Source organism: Callionymus lyra, chromosome 18, assembly GCF_982586985.1.
Source record: "Callionymus lyra chromosome 18, fCalLyr1.hap1.1, whole genome shotgun sequence".
Taxonomy (NCBI): Eukaryota; Metazoa; Chordata; class Actinopteri; order Syngnathiformes; family Callionymidae; genus Callionymus; species Callionymus lyra.
This window is the reverse complement of record NC_141835.1, coordinates 20,427,932-20,447,990: the sequence shown is the minus strand read 5'-3', so window position 1 is coordinate 20,447,990 and position 20,059 is coordinate 20,427,932. Positions and strand designations below refer to the sequence as shown.

At 37.6% G+C, this 20,059-nt stretch overlaps 1 protein-coding gene across 1 annotated transcript in view; it reads right to left on the bottom strand.

Annotated features, from left to right (window-relative positions):
* alk (ALK receptor tyrosine kinase) overlaps nucleotides 1–20,059 on the bottom strand; it is a 380,098-nt gene that overhangs the window by 143,617 nt on the left and 216,422 nt on the right. Inside the window, exon 4 of the mRNA XM_087779244.1 lies at nucleotides 5,715–5,919. Within this exon, the coding sequence (XP_087635370.1) occupies nucleotides 5,715–5,919 (205 nt within the window). The remainder of the gene's footprint in view (nucleotides 1–5,714; nucleotides 5,920–20,059) is intronic.

Below are 20,059 nucleotides of genomic sequence, written 5' to 3'. Positions count from 1 at the left end.
ATCATAATCGCCATGATAGTTATGTCTGAAACACATTTAGAACCAACATTAGAGACTCTTATTTTGAAAACAATGCTTCATCATGCTAGCATAGATGTTTGTACCCAAACACGTAATACTTCTACGCAAACACGTAAAAAATAAACGAACACTTTAGGCACTTTAGAGTAGATTTTAAGTGTTTATTGATCATGTATATTGTTGCTGGAAGTTAGCAGGAGTGTTAAGGATTAAACCTAGGAAACCTAAACCTCTACTTATGGTGCAAAACCCACTAAAACTCTGTGACAACACTACAGATGTTACAGAAAATAGATATAAAGAAAAAATCAAGAGGTCCATACATTCAGGAGATTCAGAAAGCTGCTATTGATCAAGGGACAACACAAAACACTGTTTCATCGGCAAACATGAGAATCATGGTGACTAGTTATCATGGCAACAACATTAAATCTGTCTCTCTACAGAGTAAGCAAAAAAAAAGAAGAAATTATAAGTAAAACATTTTAATTGTTGTCCTTTGGTTACTACTACTTATAAATATCAAGTAAAAATCAAGAGGAAACATTCAGGAGTTTTAAAGGGTCAACACAAATCCCTATATCATCTGCAAATATCAGAGTCGGTGGTGACTCAACACTAGTTATCATGGCCTGGACGCAATCTGTGTCCCTTCAGAGTAACCAAAAAAAAAAAAAAAAGTTTCTTGTAGTGACCAAAATTAACTTTGATAACTAGTAATGTGCCCAGCACATGATGATCAGCTGATCCACAAGCATCAAATCCTAGTCATTAAAAAAGAAGATATATTGTTGCTGAAACATTAGTAGGAGTGTGCAGGATTCTACCTAGAAAGCAGAAAGTTATTAAAAAGAGTAAAAATCAAGAATGAACAAGTTTCATAAAGCTGATATTAATCATGGGACAAATTGTCCAAAAAAAGTTAGTTAAAAAAAACAGACTTTCACAGCAATACTTGCACTTCTAAGAAGGCCATAGCAGTAAATTGGCTTAACCCTTGTTTTGTCTCTGGGTTAAGGTGAACGACCTGCACCACTGCATATGTATCTATGGAAACCACTTGACTTATTGGTCTTATTTGAGTATTATCTCGTCTAGCTCTCGCTCTGATGATTTTCTCTCCATGTCAAATACCAGACGTCACCCCTGGTATTATTTTAAAATTCCCCCCACACAGCCATTACACCAGCTTTGCTGAATTTGGAGCTACTAATGCAGCGTTTATTGCATGACTGAGCGGCTGGATCTGACACTGAAGCTTATTGCTCCGAGCGTTTTTTTCTTAGCAAGGACATCGTGCGCCTGCGTCCAATCAGAGCATTACCCAAATCGGAAGCCTTTGACGTTGTTTTTAGCGTGACTTCAAGTGAACCTTTAACATTGGAGATGACAGCAGGACTCACACTGTTAGCTTTCACAATCTCACTGACAAAGATCAGCGCCTGCTTAGCTTCTCTGAGCTAATGGAGTTGAGGGAACACTCCAGGCTGCAGCACCTCCTGGGCATTCAACTGGGAAAACATGTCAAAAAATACATCTTCTAAACTCAAAAGCCAAGGACAGAGGTTAGCAATTAGCACTCCCGGTGTCGACGGGTGTGTTCCTCATCTTGTTTTTGCTCTTCTATCTTCCTATTTGCATCCTCCCTTCGGAGTGTGGAGGGAGTCGGTTCTGAGCGAGTCTCCAAATGGCAGCGATGGCGTGGGCGGATGGCTCCGACTACAAATGAGAGCACAGTGTAATCCGTCACACATGTAATGAGCACATCCGCGCGCCGCTCCCTCAACCAGGACTCACTGGCATACATGTTTTCATTAGTGCCCGCCGACTCCCACACATCGGCAGACACGAGGGGGAGAGTCATAAAGCATGGCATTCATGTGACTCAAATGCCCTTAAGATACAACACAAACACACACAGACAAGTGTCCACGGCCTTCTGCTGAGAGCTGCTACTTAAATTCACACATCCCACATACGACCGTGTTGACACGAGCTCGTACCGACTTTAGAAAACTGGCTCGGAGGAAATGTTTCTGCTGCACTGCTTTGATCATCTGTTGTTGGATTGTTATTAGGCAGGAACAATAAAGGGTTAGTTCACCGAAAAATTTCTACTCACCCTCATGTCGACTAAGGGTTGGGATCGTTTTTTAGAGTAATCTAAATTATTTTGATAGTTTGAGCGATTTGTGACCCTGGTCTGGAAAAGCTCTTGTTTCCAGTGAAGCTTTTGACTTTAATATATCATTCACTGTCAATAAATATAATAGTTTAAACAAAAATATGAAACATTTTGGAATTTTTTACACACCGGTCAATTATTTAAAGTGTTCCGTTTTAAATGATTGGATGGTGATGTGTCAATTAATCTCACCTGCAATTTGTCCCGCCCTCAACTCGCTTTGTTCTGTGGGAAAGTCATGAGGAGAAGTTAGCTTTAATGCTGCAGTTAAGAAGGTTTCCGGGATGTTTTTGCAGCTTTACTCGCAACGTTTTGATAATATCTAAATGTCTTAAGTCCGGCCCGGTGGCCTTCATGGGAAAGTTGTGGCTAGAAATGTATTCCCTTATCAAATGTTAAGCTTTTTCTACATTTTCAGAATATGTCTATTTAAACCTAACACTTTTAAAAACAAATACCTCCATACTGCTCGTCTGTAACGTCCATCTTGTATTGAAGCCTCGACATGAGGAATTGTTCCAGTAAAACCAAGTGTATATTTACCATCAGTGTAAATCTTGCTCATGTGCACTGACACTTGCAAAGTGTTTGAATGAGGATCAACTTTTGGAGCTGGAGCTGAGAGACGGGAGCGAAATTTGAATTTTGGCTGAACTATCACTTTAAAGGAGGATAGATCCCAAAGGGCCGGATTGAATGGAGTGCAAAAGTGTAAAAGTATAAAGTGTATTTGGGCGAAATGGATTTTGCCCAAATACACAATCAGAGAATCTTATCCTAGACTTGTCTTTTTTTAAAGGTTCAAAACATGTTTATTTAATCTGCCTTAACTTGCCTTTACTTAAATCCTTTCATCACCAAAATTGATTTTATACTGTTTCAGTCCATTCAATAAAATACCAAGATGATAGCAACAATTATTATGGTGTTTCTTTTGATAATATTTATAGCAAAGCTTAAAATTTGATGAGGGAATACATTTCCAGCCACAAATTTCCAATGAAGGCCACCGGGCCAGACTTAAGACATTTAGATATTATCAAAACGTTGCGAGTAAAGCTGCAAAAAACATCCCGGAAACCTTCGTAATGGCAGCATTAAAGCTAACTTCTCCTCATGACTTTCCCACGGAACAAAGCGAGTGGAGGGCGGGACAAATTGCAGGTGGGTTAAATTGACACATCACCATCCAATCATTTAAAACGGAACACTTTAAATAATTGACCGGTGTGTAAAAAATTCCAAAATGTTTCATATTTGTGTTTAAACTCTTATATTTATTGACAGTGAATGAGATATTAAAGTCAAAAGCTTCACTGGAAACAAACCCATACCTTTGAATCCACCTATGATGTGTTTACAAGAGTTAGTAAGTAAGTCATTTATATATATATAGAGAGCTTTTCCAGACCAGGGTCACAAAGCGCTTAAACAATCAAAATAATACTCAATAAAATATATACTTAAAAGGTCAAGATAACACTGAGAACCACACAGGAGTTCCAGAAAATCAAGTGGCAATAAAAGTTTTTGATTCTGATTTATATCCAAGCTTCAAAACTATAAATGTAATCAAAAGATTTCATTCGTTCTTCATTATTTACTTTCTAATTAATTTCCAAGTTAGAGTCTCTCCTCCGACCCGACAACAAATTGAGAATACACTCTTGCTCAAGATAAATATTCTTAAGGTGCGGAACCACAGCAGGAAAACTTCAACAGGAAACAAGTACATTGTGTGTCAAAGGGAAAGTCGATGTCATTCTCCGGTAAACGACCACCGGCTCAGCGAGGAAACAACATTAGAAATTAGTCACCCGGCCGACACTGCAGCTGAATAATTAAACCACAGGACAACCTTCTTTCCAACCTGCCCTCCTCCGCCCGTCGACACATACAATCTGCATACAGCAATAGGCAGCTGGTGTGATTCTCGTGGACACGCTGGTTTCATTACAGCTTTCATCAGCAACAACGCTGGTGGCGGCTTTTAATTTGAGCAGCGGTTCCACCATGAAACATATCTGACTCCTTATTACGCCAAGTAAATTAACATTTTTCGACCGTTTATGAAAATGTGTCCATTGCCATAGAGCTCATGCTGCAGCTCTTGTTTGAAGCTCCTGGTTCCCCAGAGTGAGCGTGGACTGTGGCTAACCACTGCTTCATTATGAGGATCAACGACAACACTGAAGGTTTCTTGATGGCCCACAGTCATGTGACTCTTCTTCAAGTCGTCCTCATATTAAAATCAATCATATCAATTACAAGATACTTGAAATCTGAGTAAATTCTGAAGAAAGATGGTCGCTCACAAACAAGGAAGCACATTTTTAAGACATTCACATCATGTTAGACCTGTTTCCACGTCAGACATTAATGTGAGCAGGTGTCATGTTGAATACATCAAATATTTGTCGTTTCTTTGTTGTTAAATTGCCTCAATTTGAAATAATAAATTCCACTTTGTCATGTCAATGTAGATTTATAACAATTGTCATTCAATATATGTAAAGACACATAGTTACGAGGTGGTAATTTTCACCTGCAGCTAAAACTATTAGCCACAAGATAAACAAATAGAGCATAAAATTAGAAACGTACTTCAATTTAGATTAGAGATGAAAAAAAACACACTTTCTGTATATTATGAGCTACAGACCTTGGCTCAAGGTTTTGATTGATGTCATTGAAAGAAAAAATGTGAGCATGTAAATGTTACAGCGTGGTGTGTAAAATGCAAGCCAAACATAAATTACGATTTTTATTATATAAGAAGTTAAATATAAAAAAATATAGTTAAGTATCAAGAGCATCATTTGAACCAGTGGTAAGTATTTTTCTTAGGGGCCGGATTGTATACAGTGATTTTTTTTTTGTTGAGGGGTCGTCAAGCAAAAATAAAAGAATGAAAATTATAAAATCAAGACGAAAAGCTTAATATGCTAAAAATACCATTTTATATTTTGTGTTATCTAGGTATCTGTTATAAAAGCTTTTACATTTTTTATATTTACTTTCACTTTAATCTTCTTGAGGGGGAATACATTCTCACCAAAATAAACACAAGTCCCCAAAAAAGCAAAAGTCATATTTAGAGACACAAGAAGAAATTGAAAATACATTGAAAATAAAACAGTTTCTACATGTCTTGGTGTTGTCTTGATCTTTTAAGTATATATTTATTAAGTATTGTTTTGATTGTTTAAGCACTTTGTGACCCTGGTCTAGAAATTACTTACTTACTTACATTATCTTTAACCTCTTAAGGGCCACAAGTACTTTGCCCAAGTCTGATTCAAAATCAAGAAATTATGAACATTTTAAATAAAAAAAATGGGAAGATTAAATTAATATGTCCTCCTTTTTTCAATTGGTTTTTCAAGAACAAGTATTTGTCATATGAAGCACAAACATAATTTTTCTTATCCAGAACCTGGTGTTGCTAATATGTGGAGAGTAAAACCACAGGGAAGTTGTGAGTCCGCTGACGGATTGTGTTTCTTACCCGTTGATGCGAGGCAGCGTGTCGGTGGAGAAGAGCACGAGGGGCGTTTTGTCCCGCTCGACCAGCCGTATGGTGTACTGCCCGCTTTGTTTTGGGTGAAGGAACACGGCCATGTCCAGGCTGCAGGCCACGTTCCCGCCCCACAGCCACGGGCTCAACACCCACGGACCGCCGTGCGCCGAAGTGTTCACCCAGAAGAAGAGCCCTGCAGAACAAGACGGGAACATCAGAGTCACAGACGCTCCAACGGGAAAAAAAAAACAACCTTAAGCGGATCACAAACAGAGGTCATGAAAGCTTCACGGTATCAAAGAATGCAACACTGATGAGGCCAGACTCCAAACTCACTGATGTTACTCCAGAAGTGGAATGTCAAGGCTCCAGGAATTCAAAGCTTGTCATCTCATTTTTTCCTTTTTCAAAAATAATGCTTTCAATTTAAGCTAATCAGAAGCCGAACTGTGCGCCGAGGAAGCACAAAGGAGCTCGACATGAAACGAGGAAAATCCATTTTTAATGTGCAACGGCTACAAACATGGATGTTTATGAGTCAACAGACTTAAGAAGCTATAAAGACACGGGATGTTGCTAATTGTAGCAGTTGGCACGTTGAATCACGTTTGCTCTCCTCACGGTGTCCACTTCACTCTCAGGGTTAATGAAAGGAAGACGCCGAGTTATGGAGGACATCCAGACGTTTCCAAAAACTAGGACACATCTCCCCCAGAATTCCCTGGTGCACTCCGACTGACTTTTACCACAAGCACTACATGCAGCTGATTTAATTGGTTTTGGATGTTTTCCAGAGGCAGCGTTCTAAACCAGACATGGCTTGGGGGCCACATGCGGCCCTCTTGAGGTCAATGAGGAACCAAGATTTAGGAAATGTTTCTGACAACTAACAAATATATTTGGTATTTATAATATTTTTGGCAGTTTTCTTTGGGAATACTTCCTGAAACTAAATATAATTTAAGATACTATTAAGATAAAATACATTTTCAATTCAATTCCATTTCATTTAAAGTGTCTTACTATAACAGCTGAGACTGGCTTGGAGGAAGGATAGAAAAATGAAGAATGGATGAATAATGGATTTGATAATTGATATTTTATATCATTTTTAAATGACTAGTTTATAAATATTTTATTGGCACGTTTCAGTTTATATTCTGCTGGGCACAAGAATATTGGGTATATTAAGGTTATGTATTTTAAAAGGACATAATATAAGATCATTTTAAAATGATTGGTTTGGACACAAAGAAAAAATGGGGATGAAGAAGTGAAACAATGAAAGGATGAAGGAGGTGGATCTGACTCAAGAGGAAGACGATCAATTCTTAATGGCTGAAGGACACTCTCTACTCTCCTATATTTTCATATAAATAAAGTTTTTAATGGAGCGATGTGATCATTTAACCAAAAGCGCCACCTAGTGATCTCTTAGATTGAGAGCGACGCTTCAAGAAGCTTCATCACTGTGGTTTACTGACATAAATGATTGTAAAATCAATTTTAATTGGAGTATTAAGGTTATCTTTCTAGCCTGAAAAATATTTCACGCCTCATTAAAAACTGATCTTAATCTTCTACGCATCTGGATAATAAACACTTCAGTAATTTAATTATTAAACTGTCATTTATTATTTATTTTATTTCAAATATTTATTATGTATGAAAACTTAAGTACGAGTCAGTTATTTTAATTTATGTCATTCATAATTCATTTTGTACAATACTGGCAATAACCATTTATCATTCTAAAACACAGGAGAATGGAGGTGTCAAAAAAGCCAAAACAAAACAAAAACTTCTGCAACACAATTTTAACCACAGTCACATGTTTTTTTGAGTTTACATTTTTCTATAGGACTATAAATGCCATCTTTATGACCCTTGTTGTATGAGAAAGTGTTATTTTTGTCTCACAAGGCAATTTGGAAAAATCACCACAGTTTAATAAACAAAAAAATCAATATTGTCAGCATCTGAAAACATATGAATAAGTTAAAAATGAAATGTTTGTTAGCATGTAAAGTTCTGTGGAAATGACATCAGTAGTGGTTCATGAATGGTCTAATTTTCTGAGCTCACTAGGTGGCGCTCCAATGTCTCAGGAGTCATTCAAATCCAAATATCATAGTGTGAGTAGTGCCCTCTAGTGGATTTACAAAAAACAACAACATAATCACGTAGCTTTACCAGGCATCAATAGTAGTTTGTCAAAAGAGATACTTCAAAAACCTCATAGCTCCTCTAGTGGTCAAAAATGTAGTTACATCACATAGTAGATACGTCGGTCACACTGACCAGCGAACCTCCACAACAATTCAAATCCTCACTTCTATTCTGCTGAGTCATCTCTGACCAAGTCAAAAGTCTGATAGACGACTGTTGGAACACTCCAGCCTTTTTTTTCTCTTAAAATGCACAGCAGCCAAATTGGAGGGGCCAGACTCAGTAGTCCACATATCTTCTCCAGAATGAAGCTAAGGATCACGACACATAATTGCTGCGTAGAGACCCGACTACGAGGATGGATTGAGGTGATTATCTTTATTAATATGGATGCCTGGGCTTCTGCTTCAGAGCCCAGTAGACCCACAGAGGTGGATGTTGAACTTACGGCGAGTAGAGTTTCACTCTCGTATGTGTTGCTTCGCTCTTTCGATCAATTATTCAGCAGCAGAAACATCATAGTAAGCTTCAGTTTCGATGCCCTTCAGATTTTTATTCCATCGAGGAAATGTCAAAACTGTTTGTAAGTAGAGAATTTTGTACATCAAGCGCAGACCATGACTCGCCAGCACATGTTTCAACTTACACAAGTACAGGTGGAATTATTCCTTATCCATCTTTCAGATTAAAAAAATAAAAAATAACTTGATGAGTTCACTGAGAGGGAGTGGAACAAAGAGAGTGTTGCAAGACAAGCGTGGAGTTAGAAAGTGAGTCTGGAAGTGATTTTATTTGAGCCTAGTTGTTCAGATTTGAGTCAAAACCGTCACAGATCTATTTAAGGAGTGTTTCAACTCCTACCTCAACAGCCAAGTACAGTGCCTTGGTGTCATGGTGTGGAAGGAAACCCAGGAGCAGAAAGTGTCTGTTTGTCAAAACTTGACAGTTTTATTAGGAGCAGCCAATGGGATCGTCACAGATAGTCCAGGAAATATATAGCAAACAGGTACGATATACAAACAACAGGTCAAGGTCATAGGCAGGCAGAAAAACGAGAAAACGTACCAGGTTCAAAACCGGGAAGACAAAACAAACTCGAAGCGGAAGTCTAAAACGTGAAACACTGACTAGACAAAAACGGGACAGCAAGTGTGACGAACCGACAACGACTGAGGGAGAGTGGGCAGAATATGAAGGCTGTGGCAGCTGCAGAACGGGAGAACACAAGACAGGTGGAGACAATAACAATCAGCAGGGGGAGGGACCGGAAAGGAAACTCACAGACACAGAAGGGAGCAGGTTTCAAAATAAAAAACAGGAAACACCAAGAAAGACACACGAGACATAACACTTGGCAACTAGCGGATAATACAAATCCAGTAATCTAATTGTGAATATGGCATATACAGGTTGTCAATAAAGTTTATTTTCATTGAACAAATGTACGCCACATTTATGTGAAGATAAATAACCAACAGACACAACTTTCATGGTGGAGGAAATACAACATTTTGGTAGAAGAAAGCCAACAATAAAAATAAATAAAGGTGATAATTACTGTACAGATACAGATGTATATTAAATGCATATTAAATAGAGTTGTGCAAGGGAAGCATTACAGACACGACTTGCTGTCGTCTGGTACATTTATTATGTATCGCCGCAGCAATTCTGCTGCCGTTGCCCTCTGTTTATAAGATGGCATGTGTATGTAATTGGCCTGCAGATGAGGAGCCTCCGAGCAGAACAAAGAAAGCGATTGGAAGTGAAAGCCACACGCTGTATCATCCGACTCTGCCAGAAGAACTATTGTGGGTCACAGATTCAATCAGGTGCACAGGCTCTCACCGACGGGTCGCACCCAAATCAAGTGTGAGCCGGAGCTCAGTCGTCTGATAATAAGACAAGAAGCAGGAAGACATTCAAATGGTGGTATTCTCTCAGAATCCTCGAACAGTGGGAAGAATCCACCCCCCTAGCTTTTTAAGAAGTCCCGATAATTCATCCTTCAGTTCTCTTCACGTGGCTTGAAGGAAACGGACACAGAAATGCTTCATCAGCAGCAGATCAACGCTGAAACATCTGTCTATTCCACTGCCTGGGCTCGGATCCTCTCTTCCGACAGACAGTAGTCATTGTTTTTTCAACTCTCAACTCTCAAGATGTCATTTCGTCAATATGTTGTCAACTTGCATCACTCAAACCAGCTACATCCTGCTAGAACAACAACATTCATTCAAAATGTGTAATAAAGTAATATAATAAATAAACAAATATGATACAAAAAGAAAGAAAAGAAATAAATATGCTACATGAAAAGGAAACAAACGTAAAGAAAGAAAATATAATGTACATAAAAAATAAATATAATGAATAAAGAAAAGTGAAGAACTATAAGTATATAGAACTATAAGAAATACAAGTTCAAGTACAAGTAATGAAATAAATGTATAACCCCTAGGACACTCCTCATAGCAAAGAGATACAGAAGACCGCCCTCAAGGGAACTCCTCAAACCCTTATAATAATTATAATAATAATAATAATACACATTTTGCTGGTCTTGGTTATAGTGATGGGCTTGTGAAGCTTCATGAAGCAGTGTCATGTGGTTTAAAGGTCAGTAGGTGGCGCAATCAGTTTAAAAAGGATGTGATTTTTCATTAGAACAGTTGTTCAAAGCAAAGGACAATATTGCAGGGACCACCATCTAGTGGACTCTGATAATAATGACACTGCTTCATGAAGCTTCATCAGACCATCACTTCTTGGTAATAATGAGTTCTTTCTTGTTTCGTACTTCTGTTGAAGTCAATCTCAATCTAGATGATACGACATAAAAGAAGTCTCTGATAATGATGCAAAATCGGAGATTAAAGTCTTCATTGAACCACCGTCTCAGCTTCCTTGTTCAGCGGGAAGTGCTGTCACAACCCTGTGGACAATATGATGATGCGTAAAAGCAATATAACACGCGACCGTGCCATCGTTTCATCCCTATCACGGCCCAGCGGCGGTACCACTATTTTAGCTCTCCATTAGCATTTTGATTCATTTACAGTTCAGAGGAGCTCATCCTCTCGCCTTGAATGACCACACGAAGACAACGGAGAATCCTGCTGCACCCCGAGGTGCTCTGGGGACACGAGCGCATCTGAGAGCGACTCAGATCACTGCGGAAAAGGTCGGCAACAGATCGGCTCAATACTGACCCAGATCTGGAAAGGTCAGGAAGGCATGAGATATCGAAGCGGTGTAGAGGAAGTTTAACATGGAGGCGACAGAGAAGGAAATAAAAAAGACAAAAAAAAGAATCAACAAAAGTTAGAAATGTGAAAACATATATATTTATATAAAAGATTTAACAAGAACTTTAGATTTGTCTAATTGATGAAATAAAGCGATCAAACAATAAAGAAAAAGTGTGAATATTTTTTGTAAATTTTATTGAAAAAACGATTGATTCTTTAGAAAATATTCAGGAGACAAAAAAAAGAATACAACGCTGTAATTCTGGTTACAAAAGTTTGACTAAACTGCCAAAAAAAGACATAGTCTATTATAAAAATATTTTTATAATATAATCTTTTTATTTTTTTTTATTTTTTTTATCTATAAAATACTTGATTTTATTCCATTTTTACAAAATGTTTGAATGTAGATGACGATATACAATACTGACTAGTGTTAATATAAATTGAGTGCTAGGAAAATTAATATTTAAAAAAGAGAATTAATTGCAAAATTGCAATGTCATGAATAAATAAATAAACAGAACCCATGACCTCCACACAGCCTCACTGCTAATGGAGAAACACCAGACGACGTTAAACTGTAACGACGTTCGGAGGAACATCGAGGTCCAGATGGTGAACATCAGAGAGTCGTACTTGTAGCTTTCATGTTGTTGACAAAGCGAACGTTGAAACGATCACAAGCTCATTAGACTTTTGAGATGTGCAACATGTTAACTCGAGAGCTGGAAGGTAAACAAGGAGACTCGGCGTTGACGTTCTTCACACTGCAGGGCTGAAGAAAAGCACCTGAGGGGGAACAAATTGTCTTGGGGGATACATTTCAGAAACAAACCTGCGCCTCAGCAGAAAACACTGCAAGCACGTACAAGCCTGTGTGTTCTAATGTTAACATGAGGCAGCATTATTATTCTGTGGCTGCTGACTGTAAAACATTTGAACACAGAAATCCTTTTGTTTTAATACTTTTAACAGTTTTAAAAGTTAAAGACATTAACTTGGTATTATCTTGGTAAAATGTGTAAAACAAGTTAACAAATCATTAACATCAAATCAATATAAAATACAAATATAGAACATATGCAAAAAGCAAGAAAGAAAAATAAAATAAATTCAAATTAAAAGTATAAAAAAAGACATTTAAAATGAAACATCAGCGTTTAAATAATAATATAAAATAAAATAAATGCAAATTTATACTAACAACATCAAATCAACAGATACATATTTAAACACAAAATATATAAAATGCAACCTGCGCGTTTAAATATAAATATAAATCATGAATGAAAAATAAAGAATTAAACTAAATACAAATTCATAATAACTAGATACAGTCAATAAATACATATTTAAACACGAAATACATATAGAATTAAAACTCAGCGTTAGACTAAAAATATGAATCATAAATTAATTAATTGAAAAAAATGGTTAAAATCAATTAATAAATATTTAACACTAAAGACTTAAAAAAAAGCAAAGTCACTGTCAAGTGTATGTATATAATAAATATAAAATAAATAAAGCAAATACAAACTTGGAAATTTAAATGTTAAACAAATATTAAAATTAAGATGAAAATAAAAAAAACAAATATACCACACTATATATGAAAGACAGAGTGACGCATCAAAACTCCAAAATCCTGTTCACAACTTTGCGTATCCTTCCACAACTTTGACCTGAAGTAAGAAGATGTCAGGAAACTTCATTTGGAGGATCAACTTTTGGCAAAAGTGCAACAGAAAGTCAAATATTGAATTTAATGGAACATTAAAACCTCGTTCAGAGTCAAGTTCGGACAGTTCCTGCTTGTGTTTACACACAGGTTTGACACACAGAAACAAACGTGAGGCAGAGGGGAGTCATTAGCCCGCGGTGCTTCAGTTGCTGCTCCAAAATATGATTCACATATGTAATTTCATTTCTTCCGTCTGTGTTTGAGCCGGCAGTATCAGGAGCACCAGGTAGATTGATTTACTGCAGTTATGCAGCTGGGAGTCTGTTGTGCTGCTGCCAGGTCCAAGCAAACTCCAAACAAAAATGAATCGCACCAATCAGACTCATTCCCGAAGACTTCCTGACTCAGTTCCAATAGATGTATCCTGCCAAAGACAACCCAGCATCGCAGCTACAAACTTTCATCTTGACTGTGTCAACCATCTAGGGGAGCCATGTTGTTGCCTTTTCTCTAGTCATCAATGTTACATTTTGTGTACATTTTTTAAACAATATTTTGAATCCTTGTGATGAAAATAGAGCTGAGCCAGAGGACAAATCTCTCTACTTAACTGGTCCATCCATATTACTACTTTCATGAATCATCACCAACTTATTCAAGAGAGACTTAAAGTAGAACTATTACTCCTCCACAGCAGTTGAGGTGGCTAGATGGATGGATGGGTAGTTGGATGGATGGCTGAGAAATGGATGGATGGATAAATGGGAGTGTGGATGGTTGAATGGTAGGATAGACAAATGGATAGTTGGATAGATGGACAGATGAAAAGGTGGATATATGGATCCATGGATGATGAATGGATAGATGAAAAATGAGTGGATGGATGGAATAATGGATCAATGGGTGGCTGGCTGGATGGATGATAGATACATGGAGGTACAGTAGATGAATGGATGGCTAGATGATAGATGGATGGATGGCTGGATGAATTGAAAAAAGGGTGACTTGACAGATGAATGGATGAATGGATAAAAGGTTGATTCGATGGATGGATGGTGGCTGGAAGGGTGGTGAATAGATGGATAAAAGGGGGACTTGATGGATGGATGGAAGGGTGGTGAATGCATGGATGAATGAATGGATAAAAGGGGGACTTGAGAGATGATGAATGGATAAATGGTTGATTTGATCGATAAATGATGGATGGAATGCTGGATGATGGCTGGATGAATAGATTAAAGGTTCATTTGATGGATGAAAGGGTGGATGAAAGGGTGGTGAATGGATGGATGAATGAATGGATAACAGGGACTTGATGAATGGGAGGGTGGTTGGATAAATGGATAAAGGGTGGATGAAAAAATAAACGATGGATGGATGCATGCTTTAAGAGATACATTACAAAATAGATGTAAGAATAAATTGATAAATGGATGGAAAATAAAAAAACATAGTATTTATGAAATTACATTAGTTCACAAGTACATCCGTCATTAATATGTTTGTGTATGTCTAACATTTCACTTTGTTTAGAAAAAAACGTGACTAAAATCTTCCCCAACGTGGACGTCATCTTCGCTTACGTCCGCCTCCCGGTGGAGCAAACAAGACTACGAGACCCAGATCTTCCATCACGCGCCCGAAAGAGCTGCACGTCTAGCAGTTAAAGGTCGTGGAGGCGTTAAAACCCACACGTCCCTCGCCCAGCAGGAAGCCGAGAAATATGCTAAAGTGTGGCCTACATGGTCGTACCTGGCAACATCCAACAGCTGAGGGGATACACAGAGAACTAGGACGCACACCGCCTTTGTAGTCAAGACAAAAAGGAATGAATACATAAATTATTAGATTCCCTCCACGGGAAGAAGGAAAAAAAACGTTCATGAAGGAGGAGAAAAGCTTTGGGCACCGATATCCACCCAGTTAAAGCACCGATGATGAAGCCTGGTGCTGAGAGATAACGCTGGTTGGTGATTGCTCCTTAAGTAAATGCCAATAGTGTCTCCCGCAGTGGAATTCCTTCAGGCGAGACTTTTATCTGATTATAGAACATTAGAGGGAAGCGGTTGTAATAAGTCCATTAAGAGGCTCTTTCTTCATGCCTCTCTTTATCCACCTTATGGGATAAACAAGGAGAAACACACAGTCTGCACTTTGTTTGCATTTTTAAGCACCAAATTAACGTTGATGTGGAGGAACTCTCTACCGAAAAGAAAAGGTTTTTGAAGCTCGCTTCATTAGCACGCGCCACAGTTCGACTTCCTGGCTGACGTGGCCAGTCGGCAAAGGTGTTAGTTCACTCAAAATTCAAACTTCACTCATTTTATACTCATACTCATGTGGACTAAGGGTTGGGATTTGTTTCAGAGTAATCTGTTCCTTTTTAGAGTTATAGACAAAAATGCATGTGAAAGACACTGGAAAACATCCAATTACCTCAGTACTGCTCGTCTGTGACGTCCATCTTGAATTGAAGCCTCGATTTGAAGAATTGTTCCGGAAAGAAAGTAACAAGTCTATATTTTCGCTTGTTAGAGGCAGACGTTAAAATAAAAAAAATGTCCCTTAAATTGTTCTAGGACCTCTATTATACTCACCAGTATGTTTCTTTTTTCACAAAACTCTCATTTAATAAAGATATTTACATTAGAAAATACGCTTAAGCCCCGCCCACTTAAAATGCTCCGTTTCTTCTGAGAATAAATCTCGTCCGAGCAACCACGCCCACTCTGCTCTGATTGGTCACAAAAACACAAGTTTTATTCAAGGCCTTATGTAAATCTTCAACTCACCCCTTAAACTCCTGTTTTGTAAATTAAAAAACGAATAATAAAATTAAGATTTGCTGCTTAATGTAGACACAAAACACCTAGAGGCAGAAGTAACACTCACCATGTTTACATACATTTTTATTTTGTTTCACGATTAACATGTAGGTAGTTAACCGATTTAGGGCTTCTAGGGGAGGACACCTCCACCAGAGTGATGTCAGAATGTAAATTTTAATTAATTAATTAATTAATTTCAGACAGGAGAGAACTTTATTTAGTAATAACTTAAAAACAGAGCAACGTCATGATGAATGACCTACTGCATTTTGAAGAGGACGACTTCCACATTTACAACATGTGAATAAGTCAGGAGAGTTGGGTTTTCACATTAGGTGTCTTTTAAGACAAAGACTAGTGTGCGCCATTTGCTACACACATTTTCGCCTATAACTCTAAATAGGAACTGATTACTCTGAAAATAATCCCAACGCTGACTCGCCATGAGGGTGAGTAGAAAATGAGTGAAGTTTGAATTTTTTATCACTTCAAGTCAGATTAATAACTTGACAGATCATGTGACTCTTGACACATCATTTATCAGCCACAGCAAAAGTCGCAAATCAGCTTTTTCCACTACAGGCTGGAAAGATGAAACCAAATTGGGGGCCAAAAAAAAACAAGTGGCCACCAAATGCAGTGTGTTAGTGTGTGTTGGTTGAGTTGAGCAGCCAGATTTCAAATGCAAGCGCTCCATTTCACCGTTGGGCTTGGATGACTTTCTGTTCATCTCCAAACTAAAATCGTTTAAAAGTTTAAGTCGCAGAGATTCATTGTGATGAATGAGTAAACATGACACGTCAGTCGCAACACAATGATGTAGAACGCTGATAAAAACACAATTTGAAGGTATCAGGTACATGTATTTTATCTACAGTATATAATTCAAAACGTGTGTCCACAGAGAGTGACCAACATTCAAAAGATTCCTCCTGTAGATGGTGATCCACAACAACAACAAAAAGTAATCATTTTTTCCTTTTTGTTGTGAATTTTCTCAGGTAAGACACACTGAGTCAGAAACTCAATAAAACACAATTGGAAATGATTCATAATGAAAACATGTGTGATCTGCTTCAAAATACAGTTATTTTCCTCCCCCGACGAAACTCATGTTCACTTCAGACAAGAAATAAATACACAAAAGAAAAACAACCGAGCCCACCGGAGAGTTTCAGTCTCTCATTCCAGTAAATTATTTACTTTGTTTTATCCGATGAAAGCGGAACTTTATCAGATCGTTCTGTAGTTTAATCCACTGTGCCAGGGCTCAGTACTCCAAGAGCCAGCTCGGGCTCTGAGTTCTGTGGATCAGAATCTACTGATGGTCTCGCGCACAAGCTTCCGGACCAGAGGAGAGAAATCCTTTCAGACTGTTGCTCCTAAGCTTTGGAACGATCTTCCTCTCCCTCTGTGTTTGATGGATCTACTGACTCCTTCAAGAAACATCTTAAGACATTTTTATTTGTACAGACTTTTCTCTGATTCTCAGAGTCTCCTCTGTTTGTCTTATGTGTCTTGACCTTTTATAGTCTATCATTTTAACTGTGCATTGTTTTTTTTATTGTTAAAGCGCTTTGTGACCCTGGTCTAGAAATGCGCTTTAGAAATAACCATTAATTACTTACTTGATTATTTTAGTGCAATTGCTGTTTTATATTTCAGAATAAACATATTTTGTGAGACGGAAAATCCCCGAGCTAGTGTTAATCAGTGCTTGTGTTTTAAACACAGCTTGGTTTGAGTTGAGAATGTCGCAATAGGATACATTACAGGTTTACTCAAGCCATCAGGAAGAACACTAACCTTTGTTTGCTTCATTTAAGACCGGTTAATTAATTCTCGTCTTTCTCGTTCTCGTCTCTCGGATAACCAGTAACTTACGATACAGTATAAAGATGCAACCGAAACAGTTTCTACTTCAGTGTAAAATGGGACATTTTTTGAGAAGGTTTTGTATAAAACTACCCTTGTTATGAGTTAAAATGTTGTCATTTTAAACTCAATCTTATGTCCCTTCTTTGTCTAAATTCACTGCCTTGACTGAAACATTTTTTACTCTTGACAAAAAACAGGTTTCAGCAACGATTACTCAAAGAAATAAACCTATAAACTAGCAAAAGAGTGAAACACAAACTCTTTATGGGATCATCTTGTTGCAGAAAAACAGCCTGGGGTTCTTGCTGATTCAGCGTTATGGTGAGACACATTTTTTTATGCAAGTAATGTTTGTTTTTTGCCAATCCTGCTTTTTTATTTTTGCTGTTTTTATTTGAAGGTAAAAATAATGTTTCACAGTGCAAAACTTTTTTTTTTTACCCAGAATAAGAAAAACAAGCCACACATTTAGTGGTGAAAGCAATTTAAATAATAAATTATTATATTAATACAGCACACACGCTGGAACACTTCAAGTGAAGCTCCGTCTTCATCCACGTCTACACATTAACTCTAAGCCAAGACTTCTCAGTCACGCGCCACAGGTTGTGTGTTTATCATCGGGCGACATACATCATTTCCTCAGCAGGTGAGAAACACTTGGTAACACGACAACACACCAGACGTCCACTACGACGTGTGAGGAAATGCACCGGTAACAAATTACAGACTGACAATGAAACTAGTTTCATCGCCATGGCAGCACAAATCTCCAAGAAACACAGTTGTCGGGATTGTTTTCTTCCTCACTTATCAATTCTGGAAATTAAATATACAAAAATAAATAAATATGAATATATACAAAATGTGTTTAGGATTACATTTTTCGTTTTTATTGTTTCATATTTAATGTTGCAAAACTGTACTAAAGTCTCTTCCGAGTCGGAGGAACCGTTCTCTAAAGATACTAAAAAACATAAGATAAAATAAATACAAAAACAGACGTGTTGCAAAATGTATATCTAAACAAAAGAAAAAAAAGCACTTCATACCAAGTGAAACATTCTGTAACATACTGACGGGGAGTAGGCTGCGAAAATCAGGAGCAATAAGAATCTGGGATTGAACCCACAACCTCTACAACCACTTTAGCTATTACGCCCCAAAAATGACACCAATACATTTGTTGAACAGAGTAGGTTTTAAGAGATGCCATTTTTTACCCTTTTGTACGAACGGCCAAACGCTCCAGGGTCTCAGCATTTTTGAGTTTTTTAATTTCAATTTTTATAAGCTTGTCCAAGCGAGATCATGAAAACAATGAAAAACACAAAGCTAATTCCTGAATACTGAAAACTATTTTCATGTCCGTTCTTAAAGAAGTTCTTAATTTTGAGTTCACCTGGTTAAAGATATAAAAGCTTTTATTTTGAAGATAATTTAATTCATATTGAAAAGTGTCCCTCTTTGGAAATAAAGACAAAACATTACTTTACAATGATATAATTAACTATTATTGAAACAACGCTTCAATCACTTTTTTCCCCTGTTTAATGTATTCCATCAGCACAGACTTCATATTGAGAGATGTCGATGTTGACCTCCGCTCTTATTGACGCTCTGTCAAATATATTCAATTATTTCTACTGGACTTCCATGTAGTGTACAGAGACTCTTATCCACTTTCTTTTTGCTTCCAGTGATGAAGGTCAAACATATTTTTAGTCATTATTTCCAGTGTTACGTGTCGAGTGTGTTTGGTGGAGTCGAGCGGGACTGAGCTCTTATGAACGGCGGATATAAATTACTGGTGGCAGCGATGCTGTAATGACACATAAGAACACTCAGATGTCCCTAAATGAACCTAAAACATGATGATTAGGGTTAATAAGAAGAGGTTTTAATAGCTTTGTGCTGCTGTGAATTAAAATGAGGATAATTACTGCCTTGTTTTTGCTCCCTCTAGCCAACTAGAGATGTTTTATAATGGGCACCAATTGGAAAATGTTTTTAGTTCAGAAGCAGGTGAGGTTGATAGAATGATTTCATCCAATTATATCCAGTAGACTGAATAAATCAGTGTTGATATTTGTGGACAAAAAGACTTGTACAGAGTTTCTGAGAGAACAATGGAGAGTGAAAACACTTATTTCTATTGTAGATAAAGAAGGGTAGACATTGTAAGGAAGCTGTTCAGAATGTCCCTGAAACCTCTAAATCTTCCTCCTCATGGCTCTTTCAAATAGAGGACTGGAACATATGCCAGTTAAGTTTGGTTGACATGTCACCATCCAGTTCAAACAAGCCGATCTAGCATGATTGGTCTTTGTGTTCTCTGTACTTAATGTTACATTTGTGTGTCACAAAATTTAATTTAGTGCACACAGTGACAAAGGTTGCTAGTTTGAGTCCAGCTTAGGGCAACCTTCGGCCCTACTATGTTGATTTTGTAAGTCCTCGCCCAACTTGTGTGGGTTTACTCCAGGCACTCAAATTACTTCTCGCAGTCCAAAAACATAC